The 12,924-nt window shown below is 51.4% G+C and overlaps 2 protein-coding genes and 1 non-coding gene across 8 annotated transcripts in view; 1 reads left to right on the forward strand and 2 right to left on the reverse strand.

Annotated features, from left to right (window-relative positions):
* Window positions 1-228: 228 nt before the first annotated feature.
* Window positions 229-4,128, forward strand: SMPD1 (sphingomyelin phosphodiesterase 1). Its single transcript, XM_006161979.3, has 6 exons — window positions 229-706; window positions 1,152-1,924; window positions 2,321-2,492; window positions 2,730-2,806; window positions 3,012-3,157; window positions 3,317-4,128. The coding sequence occupies exons 1-6, from the start codon at window positions 419-421 to the stop codon at window positions 3,724-3,726; spliced, it is 1,866 nt and encodes a 621-aa protein (XP_006162041.1). The 5' UTR covers window positions 229-418; the 3' UTR covers window positions 3,727-4,128.
* An 88-nt stretch (window positions 4,129-4,216) lies between these two features.
* The window catches only part of APBB1 (amyloid beta precursor protein binding family B member 1), a 29,744-nt gene continuing 21,036 nt past the window's right edge, over window positions 4,217-12,924 (reverse strand). For all 6 annotated transcript variants that reach the window (XM_014593042.2, XM_014593043.2, XM_014593041.2 and 3 more), the window contains 3 exons: window positions 5,207-5,322; window positions 4,900-5,076; window positions 4,217-4,813 (listed from right to left, as the gene is read on the reverse strand). In XM_014593042.2, coding sequence (XP_014448528.1) covers window positions 4,646-4,813; window positions 4,900-5,076; window positions 5,207-5,322 — 461 coding nt within the window. In that variant the 3' untranslated portion in view covers window positions 4,217-4,645. The remainder of the gene's footprint in view (window positions 4,814-4,899; window positions 5,077-5,206; window positions 5,323-12,924) is intronic.
* On the reverse strand, window positions 11,329-11,389 carry LOC114004665 (small nucleolar RNA SNORD44). Its single transcript, XR_003546764.1, has one exon. It is a non-coding gene; the product is annotated as a small nucleolar RNA SNORD44 (small nucleolar RNA).

Genomic DNA, 12,924 nt, shown 5'->3' on the forward strand with positions numbered 1-12,924 from the left:
CAGCCACGCCAGCCCTGCGCACGAAGCACAGCGCCGCGGCTAGCGCGGCCTCCTGGGACTCCCGGCGCAGGGCGGTGCCCGGGTCACCGCGCGCCGGGTCCACCCTCCCCCGCGGCCCGCTCGGTCTGGGGCGGGCGGGGGAGGGGCCAAAGGGGCGGGATCCTGGGCGGTCCGGGGTGCGCCCCGCCCGCTCCGCCTCCACCTAGTTGACAGGACTCCCCGCCGCCTCGATCAGCTGCTGCGGAGCAGAGGAAGAGGAAGGGGCGGAGCTGCTTTGCGGCTGGCCGCGGATCAGTCAGCCGACTACAGCAAAGGGTAACTGGCTGTCCCTGGCGCCACCGGGGGTCCCCAGGGCCTGCCAAGGCCTGGGCCAGTGGGGACCGGACAGGCGAACCAGCCCCGTCTAGGAAGTCCAGCAATGGGCCGCCACGGAGTGTCACCCCGTCAAAGTCACCCCGGGTCCGACAGGGCCTCAGGGACCCCCAACCCGCGACTCTTTTGGATGGGTCTGGGCCTCGTGCTGGTGCTGGCTCTTCCTGACTCATTGGTGCTCTGGACCCCAGCCGTGGCCCACCCTCTGCCTGCACACGGCCATTCTGCCTGGTTCAATCGTGTTGTGCCCCAGCTCAAGGTTGCCTTTGGGTGGTGGAACCTCACCTGCCCAGCCTGCAAAGTTCTATTCACCACCATCAACTTCGGGCTGAAGGTGAGCACTGAAGGGGCTTGGGTGGACCAGGGCCAAAGGGGAACGCTGAGGGTGAGGGCTGTGGCTCACATGGTGCCCTGTGGTCGGGTTGCATCCCTGACAGTGAGTGGCATCTACTAGCCCTGACTAAGTATAGTCCTCTTTGGAAACACCGGGCTACTACCACCTATCGTAACCTTTGTGAAGTAAGGAAAGCATGCAGACAGTGCCTGAGACAGCCAGCTTGTCAAGCAAAGGCTGGAGATGCCACTGTCCAGCAGCCTGAAGAGGCAGTAATAGCCTGGTGCTACCTGAGCCATAGGACAGTATCTGGGAGGCAGGGTGTGAGCTGAGGTCTCTCGGCCAAGTGGCACTGGGTATGGAGGTGGCTTGGGGTGGTGGCCAGGCTTGGCCTACTTCCCCTGCATTGTCTCTGACCTCTCGCTGCTGGTTCTTCCCACCACAGAAGGAGCCCAATGTGGCCCGTGTGGGCTCTGTGGCCATCAAACTGTGTGAGCTGCTGAAGATCGCACCACCTGCTGTGTGTCAGTCGGCTGTCCGGCTCTTCGAAGATGACATGGTGGAGGTGTGGACACACTCAGTGCTGAGCCCATCTGAGGTCTGTGGCCTGCTCCTGGGCCCCAACTGTGGGCACTGGGACATCTTCTCCTCTTGGAACATCTCTTTGCCAGCTGTGCCAAAGCCACCCCCCAAGCCGCCCAGCCCACCAGCCCCAGGTGCCCCTGTCAGCCGTGTCCTCTTCCTCACGGACCTGCACTGGGATCATGACTACCAGGAGGGTACTGACCCTAACTGTGCAGACCCTCTGTGTTGCCGCCGGGGTTCTGGCCCGCCACCCACCTCCCAGCCAGGTGCTGGCTACTGGGGCGAGTACAGCAAGTGTGACCTGCCCCTGCGGACTCTGGAGAGCATGCTGAGAGGGCTGGGCCCAGCCGGCCCTTTTGACATGGTGTACTGGACAGGAGACATCCCTGCCCATGACATCTGGCACCAGTCTCGTCAGGACCAGCTGCGGGCCCTGAACACCATCACAGCCCTCGTGAAGAAGTTCTTGGGACCAGTGCCAGTGTACCCTGCTGTGGGCAACCATGAGAGCACGCCTGTCAATGGCTTCCCTCCCCCCTTCATAGAGGGCAACCACTCCTCCCGCTGGCTCTATGAGGCCATGGCCCAGGCGTGGGAGTCCTGGCTGCCTCCTGAGGCCCTGCGCACCCTCAGGTACCTACCGCCCAGGAAGGGAAGAGAAAGTTGGAGGGAAATGAGAGAAAAGGGAACCCAGGCATTAGCTCTGATCATTCTTTGCTGGCCCTCCCTCTGACCCAGTCTCCCTCTCTAGCCTTGTCTCTAGCCAGCCTCCTTCAGAGCTGAACAACTTTCTGTCCCAGTCTGACTCACTTTCATTACTCCTTTCAACTGTAGCGTTCTTCGTGATCTGAGCCCCTCTGTTGCCTAGGCCCTATGATTGGTGCACTTGGTCTTCTGCTAGAACATGAGTTCTGAGGGTGGGGAGGATGTCACCTATGCCTGTGCCCTCCACCCACAAGCCCAGCACATTGCACATACAGGACTGGGATCATGAACAAGTGCTGACCTCTTGTGTTCACTTTGTTTCAGAATCGGGGGGTTCTATGCCCTTTCCCCCCGCCCTGGCCTCCGCCTCATCTCTCTCAATATGAATTTTTGTTCCCGTGAGAACTTCTGGCTCTTGATCAACTCCACAGATCCGGCTGGACAGCTCCAGTGGCTGGTGGGAGAGCTCCAGGCTGCTGAGGATCGAGGGGACAAAGTGAGGGAGAGTGGAGGGGCATGGAGTGTGCTGCTGGGGTGGCGGTGGAGAAGGTTCCTGGACCAGGAACATCAGTGAACAAAGCTTGATTTTCTGGGGCTGGCAACAACAGTCTTCCCTCAGGGTTTCCTTCATGGCCATCTGTGAAAGCCCTTTCATTTATTCACTCCCTGCTCTCTGATCATGGTGATCTGGACCCCTCGATGCCCTGATAACCACCCTTATCTCTGCCCCTAGGTACATATAATTGGCCACATTCCACCAGGTCACTGCCTGAAGAGCTGGAGCTGGAATTATTACCGAATAGTAGCCAGGTAGGAGGGAGCTGGGGATGGGAGCAGGGCTGGGGGTGAGGGGATGAAGCGTCTAAAGGTTGAACCCTTCCGCCAGCATCTCAACACTTCTGCGGCCCAAGGGGTGGGGGAGGCTCCTTACTTGGAGAAAGGGCATCCTTCCTCCCCAGATCTCTTCCTCCCCCTCCCTAGAATCTTCTGAACACAATTAGTGCCTTCTGTCCAGGTATGAGAACACGCTGGCTGGTCAGTTCTTTGGCCACACTCATGTGGATGAGTTCGAGGTCTTCTATGATGAGGAGACCCTGAGCCGGCCGCTGGGGGTAGCCTTCGTGGCACCCAGTGCCACCACCTACATCAGCCTTAATCCTGGTGAGTGAGGTGCAAGGGAGGCTCCCTGATCCTGGAGGTGGGGGGCTAAAGGGAGGGCATCTGAGCCAAAGCTGGCAAGGGGCCGGAAGGATGTGTGGCCACTTCCTGGAGTTGCCTTTGCTCCTTACTCCTCCAGTCTGCCCTCCTCCTTCCTTGCAGGTTACCGCGTCTATGAGATAGATGGAAACTACCCCAAGAGCTCTCACGTGGTCCTGGACCATGAGACCTACATTCTGAACCTGACTGAGGCGAATGCGCCTGGAGCCACCCCGCGCTGGCAGCGCCTCTACAGAGCACGAGAAACCTATGGACTGCCCAACGCACTGCCTGCTGCCTGGCACGACCTGGTGTACCGCATGCGAAACGACACGGGACTCTTCCGGACCTTCTGGTTTCTCTACCACAAAGGCCACCCGCCCACGGAGCCCTGCGGCGCGCCCTGCCGTCTCGCCACTCTGTGCGCTCAGCTGTCCGCCCGCTCCGACAGCCCTGCTCTCTGCCGCCACCTGCTGCCGGAAGGGAGACTCGCGGACCTCCAGAGCCTGAAGCCTCGGCCGCTGTTTTGTTAGGACCTGAGGGTCCGGAGTTGGTAACACCGTGTTTTAAGAAAGACTGGGTCTTTCAGAGAGGAGCTAAGGAACCAGAGCACCCCTGTGGGTCACCCTGGCAAGAATGCCCAGTGAAAGAGCCCATGTCTGGGCCCCACGTGCGCTGGAGGACACAGGACCTTTGGCTGGAGCTGGTTCAGCTGGATGTAGGTGGGGGTTTGACTGCTCTGCCTGACCCCATCATCGAGACTGCGCTGGCAGCTGTCCTTCAGTGGCCATGGAGATGAGGCCTCACTTGACACTGCCCTAGGCTAACCACACAGGAGCTGTCCCCCAGGCCTGGGCTGCCCAGCCAGGAACCCTGTATTGCTGCTGCTAGCTGATCTCGCCAGCCTGTTAAAATAAAAAAAACTTGACTCCAGATCCCTCTGTGACTGTCCCTTCTTTCCACACAAGGGAAGGGGGTCTTGAGAACAAGGCCTGATGGTAAGTGTAGGCACAGGAAGACACAGCAGCGCAGACAGACTTTATTAGTGATATCAGTGCAGCGGAGGTGCCCACAGAACAGGGGGGAGGGGACCCATGCCTGGATCAGTCCCCACCTCTGCCCCTGCTGGGCCCTAGGAGGAAAGGGACTGGCAGGGACCAGTTCCTCCGCTCACCTGAAACACGTGGGAATGGAGAGCCCAGGCTGGCCTTGCTTCTTGTTCCTATTATCAATTCAGTGTTATCACTTCCTCGAAGGGATTAGAGCTCTCCCTCCCCAGCCCCTAAGCAGGGAACTCCCTCCCCAGCCCCTAAGCAGGGAACTTTAGCTTTTGGCAAGGGCTGCTATTGAGGGCCTGAGGCCTAGGAATAGCCTCTGGATCCCCTCCCTACCCCACACCCTTGAGTTCCCTGGGGCCCAACACAAGCAGGTGGAGGGAGGGCAGGAGCTGCTTCATGGGGTATGGGCCCCCAGCCGTTTAGGCTTGAGGGAGCCCCACAGCGACTGAACGCCCCTGCGGACAGTCCACCCTACACGCCGGGCAACTGACTCAGCAGGGGGTGCTGGGAGGCAGGAGGTGGAGGCCTGGGAGCGGGCATCCAGACACTTCTGGTAGCGGAGCTGCAGAGAGGCAGGTACGCAGTTCAGTTACTCACAGCCTATTTCACATTGGGTCGCATTCCCACCCCGCCACCCCACCCACTTACCATGCAGGCAGCCTGCACGGCCTCTGAGAGGCTGGCCGCGTTGGGCTCGCACCAAAACATGTGGCAGCAGAAGGAGGCAGGGCCAGCAGCCATGATGAATGCAAAAGTGTGGACGTCTCTGCCCACAGCCAGGAACGAGAGGAAGCGTACCCGGCACTCCCCCAGCACTGCCTCTGTCTGGAGAGGGGAACCCAGTTAAAAGGAACACCCTCCCCACCCCCTGCCCTGGGTTTTACCGAGGTACCTTCTTGGTGCTCTTTCCCTCACCCAAGCTCCCCCCATGGCAAGCCACAACTATGCCCTTTACCTGCTGGTGCAAGATGGTGAGGGTAGCAGGCGCCACACTGACATGACTTGGGGTCCACTGTTCACGGCTACTGGAGGACAGGACTGACTCTAGGGCCCCATTAATCACATCTACTCCTAGACGATACAGACATGAACACGGCATCAGTGAGGGCAGGGGAGGTTGCCCCAGCTCTACCCTAGACCTTCCCGCTCTGCCCAGTCAAGGCCAGGCCTTTGCTCCTCCCCACTTCCCGAGTGACAGCACTGAGCGCCATACTGTCCAGGCATCCCTTCCCTGCTGCTCTCCTGCTGAGCCTCAGGGACTCAGCACTTCCCTGGTTTTCCATTTTGCACCCCAGGCCTGACTTTCTATACTGATTCTGCCTCTTCCTCTAGCCTCCTAAATTGACTGACCCCCAAAGTTTGGACCTCCTCGTATCATGCTCTCTCTGAGCTCGTGTCTGTTCAGATACTACACTGCATTACACCCCAGTGACTTCCAGGTCAGCCCCTGTAAACCAGTTCTCTCCCAAGGCCCAATCTTTGATTTTTTTTAAAAAAAAAGATATCTATTTAACAGAGGAGAAAAGATTTTTTCCCCCTCTCTATCTCTGTATCTAGGGAGTGCACATGCTCCCTGACAATTAGGAGGGGAAATATGCCCATTTAAAAAGTGCTTATTTTGTTTCCTTTTGCTAAATCATCACAGTATTACCTCATTTATGCCCACTCAGCAGTCTCAAAACTGATTATCTTATTACCATTTTACAGGTAAGGAAACTGAAGCTTATAGAGATCCTTACATCTCTCGTCACACTGAGAAATAAGTCTGGGTTCTTAGCCAGGTTTTGCCCCTGCCTCCTTCCTGTATTCCTAGTTTTCAGAACTAGCAGGACTTTCACAATCTTAGTTCTACTCAAGACATTTATTTATTTATTTATTTATTTATTTATTTATTTATTTATTTGCTATAGGGCATGTACATGTGCCAATAAGAGCGCAAGATAGGGAAAGTGAAAAATCCATCCCCTTCCCCCAAGGGGGATGGCCACATCAACTCCTTCTCCTCCATTCTCCTCCTAGTACTTTCAGCATTCATGAACACATGCCCAACATGTTTTTCAAGGTACCAGATCTGGGACTCAAACTGTTGGCCATGTGGGATCGAGCCATCTAACCTCCATGACATCAGCTGGCCCTAATCAACAATTTCTAGGGGCCAGGAGGTGGCATGGTGGTTAAGGCACTGGACTTCCACAGAGCTGACCACAGTTTGAGTCCCAGATCCAGTGGCTTGAAACTCACACTGGGCATGTGTACATGCATGCCCAAAATCCAAGAAGGGGTCTGGAGATGGGATTATGGTGTGGCTGTCCTCCTGGGGGGTGATTTCTCACTTGTCCTCGCCCTGTGTCTCGCTGGCAAGTGCACATGCTCTATGGCAAAAGCCTTAAAAAATAAAAAAAAAAATTCTGTAACGTACTCAAGGGCTAAGGGACTCAACATTTCTGATTCTTGGATCAGCCAACTTTCCCCTATGGTAGTGATCTCCTTCACCTTAAAGTGCTGTTAAACACTTCCACTCGTGCATCTCACTTTGCTTTCACTCGGGAGAGTACAAAGACTGGAGTTTCCAACACAACAGAGGCATGGGCTCTGGTCCCCACTCTACCTGTAAGCTAGCTCTGTGATCTATGTCTTCCTGCGATGTCAATGCAGAAGGACCATGCCTCTGTGGCCCACTCCCAGGCACTCTGCCCCTTTCAGTGCCCCTGAGCTCCCACCAGGAGCAAAGCATATGGATCCATTGTGGGCAGAGGACAAATGTCTTCCTTGAACATCTTCTTCCATCTTGGTCTTACTCATCCTACCTCTGGCTGGATCAAGCCCAAGCAAGCAAGTCTTCCAAAAACTGGCCTCATCTGAACCCTTGAGCCTCATATTTTACTGCTCCCTGAGCTTCAAATGATTTCTGTGCATTTCTTAACATCTAATCTTGGCAAATGGCCTGCTAGGGCAGATGGGAAATACAAAGCAAGAGATGAAGATGCCCTCAAGGGATGCAGACTGTGAATGAGGGAAAAGCATCTGTCTGCAGTGCCCTTCTCCACCCAACTATCTGAGGAACTCTAATTGTCATTCTTCAGGGCTCTCTACCCAGCACCTCGCACCCCCTTCCCTAGGGCCTTCCTGCTACAAACCAGGGAGAGGACAACTCTGAGACAACTGTTAAGATATCTTGTATCTGCAGAACACCTTTTTCCACCCTGGGCTGTGACCATCTCAAGGACAGAGACCAAGCGTAATTCGTCTGAGTCTCCAGTCCTACCACAGGGCTTTTATACTGAAGGAAATTCAGATGTGTGAGCAAGCAGCCCTCAAGGCAGCATGGACAAAAGCACCCCAACTGGTAAAACCAAGTAGCACAGGAACCTGCAGAAAGGTGACCAGACAGGCAGGAGTGGCTGGGTCAGATGGCAGGCGGCCTCAAAAAACCAGGCAGAAGGGTATAGTATTTTTGCCATTTAGGCCAGGGCAGGGAGAAATCTTAAAGTTCTTGAGTATTGGAGGGATATCAAAGTCAAACTGCTGAATATGCAGATGAAACTGGGGGGTGAAGCCTGGCCCCACTGTGGAGAGGATCATTAAGGAAGTCAGGAGAGTAGTGGAATAAGGTGATCTGGAAAAGAGCAGCCAGACTTAGCAACAACTTAGATCCAAAAACTACACCCTCACCTGAAGTCCACTCTAACTCCTTCTTATCCTGCTAGGCAACTTTTTTTTTCCCATATCAGCTGTTGCTGTCTAACATATTATATAATTTTCTTATGTTATTGTCTGTCTCTTCTTGTTAGAATGTAAGCTATTTGAAAGCAGGGATCTCTGTCAGTTTTATTTATTGATGTATATATTGAGAACAGAACACTGTCTGGCACAAATTAAGCATTGATAATCTTATTTTTTGGCCAAGTGGTGGCACAGTGGGGAGACAAGTGGATCCACATGGAACAGGTCTTGGGTTCATGTCTTGGAACTCCCTAAGCACACAGGGCATGTGTGTGCATGGTCCAAGTTGGGTGAGACTTGGGTGGAATGTGGTGTAGGGACCCTGTTAGGGGTGCCTATTTCTGTCTCGCTCATTCTCTCCTTCCTCCCTCTCTGTGTGTGTGAATGTGTGTCTCATGGAAGACATAATTAAATAAGCCTTAAATCATTTGTTAAATGGATGCATGAACAATTAATGGATGAAAATTGCAACTTCAGAAGGGGCCAATGTTCAAAAGAAAGATTAAGAGCCAGTGTCATAGTGATATGGATTGAGAGTCAGATATCACATGGCCAACCACGGTTCTAATTCCAGCCCCAGCAGTTTGAAAACCACACTAAGCATGTGTGCATGCATGGCCCAAATCCTGACAGGATGGAGAAATGGAGAAAAAAGGATTACAGTGTGATCAAACCCCACTGGGGGGTGCTTTCTCTCTCTCTTTCTCTCTCTCTGGTGAGTGCACACACCAGTTGACAATTTTTAAAAAATTGTTTAAACTGAAAATTAAAATGGGGGTCAGTAGGTGGCATGGAGGTTAAGGTAGCTAGATCCCACATGGCTAACTGTGCGGTTCAAGTATCAGCCTGGAGGCTTGAAAATCACACAAGTGCATGAGTGTGAGTGCCCAAAATCCCAAGAGAAGAATGGAGAAGGAACTGTGGCATGGCCATGGACCCCAGAGGGAAATTTCTCACTTTCTTTCTCTCTGGGAAGAATGCACCCGATAATCAACTAAATATACATATAGATATATAGATATTAATTAATTAATTTTTTTAGAGATTTTTTGCTATAGGGCACATGCACTCATAGGAAAGACACAGAGTGATAGAGACAGAAAGAGAGAAATCACCCCCCAGGGAGGATGGCCATGCAGCAATCCCTTCTCCTCCATTCTCTTCTCAGGATTTTGGGCACACACACACACACACACACACATGCCCCCCCTGAGTTTTAAGCTGCCAGATCTGTGACTTGAACCATGGTCAACTATATGGGAGTCCAGTGACATAACCATTACACCATCTGCTGGTCTCTATATAGTAATCTATTTTATTTAAAAATAAAAATGAAAGTTAAACGGGTGCACAAGATAAAGTGGTATGAGACAGATGGTGGCTTAGCAGTTAAAACACGACACACTGTGAGGCTGACCCACATGGGAAGGTTCCAGGTTCACATCCAGAGACCTCTCTGCCTACACTAGGCACACACACCCATGATCTGGGGCTGGCTGAACCTAGGGGTGGATCGCAGTGAAATGACCCTGGTGGGGTGCTGTCTGTCTGTGGGTATGTCTTTCTCTTTCTGACTCTCTTGCTCATGAAAGAAAGAAAAAAAAAAAAAACCTTAAAAATAAAGTAAAAACAGGTCAAAAGCCCCAGCTTAAACAGGACAGACACAGAGCCAGAGGGACAAAGGGCCACCATCAGCTGAAATAGCACAATGGGACCCTATGTGAGGTTGCAGGTGGAAAGGAGATATGGGGGGGTGGGGGAAACGCTGGAAGAGCCATCAAGGGTTTAGAATTTAAGGATGATGAGGAGGAAGGAACACAAGCAAAGCCAAAGGGGTCAGCCAACCTCTTCTCTGTTCTCCATGCATGCTTTTCTCACCTCAGCTCCAAACTTTTGGCAGTGCCACTGAATACAACTGGCATCACCCTTTCCCTGCAAATCTGGGCCTTCCCTTAAAATTCTGGCAGGTGGCATGGTGGTTAAAGGCTCTGGATTCCCACATAGCCGACTGCAGTTCGAGTCCTAGACATGGCAGCTTGCTTTCTCGTTTTCTCTTTCTCTCTCTGTCTCTGTGTGACCAAATTAAAAATAATAATAACAAGTGAAATTAAATAAATAAATATTTTAAAAATTCCAGCTCAACCCCTACATCTTCTAAGAAGGATTCTTTCTTCTAGTATTAATTAATTTATTTATTGTCAGAAGGTGCAACACTTGCCCAACAGAGAAAGAGAGGGAGATAGGGAGAGCATAAAGCACCCTCCTCCCCCACCGGGCATGGTCATGCCTCAATCTCTTCCTCTCCATTTCTTCCTCCTTTCCTGATTTTAGGCACAAATGCACACATACCCAGAGTGTTTCTCAAGCTACCAGGTCTGGGACTCAAACCCTGTGATTAGCCACATGGGCCCTGGCTGCTTCAAACACCAGGCCACAGAATGGATTCCCTCTTTGAATTTAAGGTTTTTGTCATTAAAGCCACCATGGTTTGAATGGAAGAGCAGAGACTTGAAGATGACCAGGATTTGAGTCTTAAGTCTACCATTTCCTGGCCATGAAATCTGAGGCTGGGCTCATTCATCCATTTGTTCATTTGTTTGCTTATTAATTCACCAGACATTTGAGTTCTTCTGAGTGTCTTTTGACATGACACTTAGTGACTCACTGGAGTAGTTTCTGCTTCCTTGTATCTTCCTCTTGCTCTCTCTTACTGTCCTTGGCAGAGTTATCATCTTCTACTCATCCATTAGATGTTGCAGGGCCTTAAGACTAGATGCACCCTCATTTCCCTTCTTACCCACTTTCCAGGGTCAATCTATCCCCACCCAAAGCTTTGACGATTTCTATAACCCAACGATGCCCAAACTTCTTTCTCTAGTCCAGACCACCCTCTCAGTTTCAGACCTGTGAATTCAGCTTCCAACTTAACTTACCCACTTAGTTTCCCCAAAAGCGCATTCAATTAAACATGTTAAAATTGAATTCACAATCTCCACACCAAAACTGGTCTCTTCCAGCATCTGCTACTTTTATAGAAGGGTACCCCTATCCAATCAAATCCAAAAGCCATGAACTCAAAAGGCATCCAGGCACTCTCTTCCTCAGCTTCCACTCAATCAGTCACCATGGCCTGTTGATTTTAACTATCTTAGCATCTCTTGAGCCCATATACTCTCCTTCAGCTCCATTGCTGTACAAGATACTATCATTATTGGCCACAGCTATTGCAAGATACTTCTAAATGAGCTCTCCACATCTACCTCTACCGGCCTCACCTCCTTCTCAACGGTGTGGCCAGAGTGAGTTCAATAAATTTCAAATTTGATTATGTCAAAGACCTTTTTTTCTTTTTTAAATCAGTTAGAGGTGATTAAGACCTTCTTGTTTAGTCAGAAGTTGCTTATCACCATCCTGAAGACTTCTGATAGCTCCTTGTACTCTTAGGATTAAGACCAAGTCACTAACATAGCTTGGAAGGTCCCTCACAATCTGACTGCTGCCCAGCACAGCCTTCTTATGCATCACTGGCCCTCTCTAAGTGCCTTCCAAGTACCAAAGTACCTCCCACTAAGGGCCCTTGCACACACTTTCACTCCTTGTGAAACGGTCTCTTCCTGCCCTACCTCTACTTCCATCCCCCTTCACCATGTCAGTGTCTATTCACATTTTTAAAAATCAGTTCAAATGTCATTTTTATAGGGAAGTCCTTTCTGATGTCCTAGACAAGATGAAATTTCTCTATTACATCTTAGTAGTTTCTTCTTCTAAATTTTCCAGAGGGTTTGTACACTTCCTCGGACAAGAGAGAGGGAGAAAGAATCCTCCATGTGGGGTGTGGTCATGCCACTATCCCTTCTTCTCCATCCTGTCAGGATGTTGGGCATGCATGTGTACATACGTGGCATGTTTTTCAAGTTGCAAGGGCTGGGACTTGAACCTTTGGCCAGGTGGGATTTGGCTCCCCTAAACACTAGGCTATGGGGTCAGCCCCCATCTTGTTGTTTTCTTTCAGTGAATGACTCAGTTTATAATTATACATGTGTTTGTGTGATTAACCTCTGTTTGTATTTCTACTGTAATCTCCTGTAACCTCCCTGAAAGTGGGACTGTAGCTACTATTCTCCCAGGGCCTAGTACTGGGCCTGGCACATAGTAGGCTTCAAGGGCGTTTATTAAGTGAATGAACAAAGAAATAACAGGTTATATGAAAGCACTAGAAGTACAAGGGTGAACCAGCTAGTCTCTGCTCTCAATTCCTTATCTTTAAAGGGCTATTATCATAATCCCAATCTCATAGGATTACCGAGAATCACTGTCGTAACATAAGGAAGTATTTTACAATAAAGCATGTGACAAACTCATTGCTTCCTTCTCTAGATGCTCACAGCCCATAGCTAGCACTGTGACACTGCCCCCAGCTCCAGCTGCCTGCTGCCCGCTGTTTCCTGTCATTCTTCACCTGCCTCCCAACCTGACCAAAGCTTCTCCATGGGTGCAGAAGTGGGGTTTCCCCTTCATGTCCAGTCAGCATCAGTCATGCTGCTGGTACTCACTGAAAACTTTCTGCAGCTCCAGACAGGGCACAGAGTGTAGCTGGGACAGAGGTAAAGGGAGGGAGATGCAGTTTGAAGGGCAGGGAGACACCAAGCACGAGGAAGATCGGTAGAAGCTTTGAAAAGTGGAAGGTTGGGGGGCGGTGGGGAGTAGGAACAGAGCTTTGGCATCAAGGTGGCAATCCCTGGGAAAAGGAGAACACACATACCCACAGGTTTAGCAACAGGCACATTCCCCAAGTAATAGACTTGGAACTTCTGTACCAACTCATTCTTGGGCGCCGGAAATTCCACTGTGGGAAAGAAGACAAGGGTCAGTTGTGGTGGCAGCTCTTGCTGCCCCCTCCCATTCCCACCACCAGTGCATAAGCTAGACACTAGCCTTGGCAAGGGCGTA

The sequence above is a fragment of the Tupaia chinensis genome, unplaced genomic scaffold (genome assembly GCF_000334495.1).
Source record: "Tupaia chinensis unplaced genomic scaffold, TupChi_1.0 Scaffold139491_1, whole genome shotgun sequence".
Classification (NCBI taxonomy): domain Eukaryota; kingdom Metazoa; phylum Chordata; class Mammalia; order Scandentia; family Tupaiidae; genus Tupaia; species Tupaia belangeri.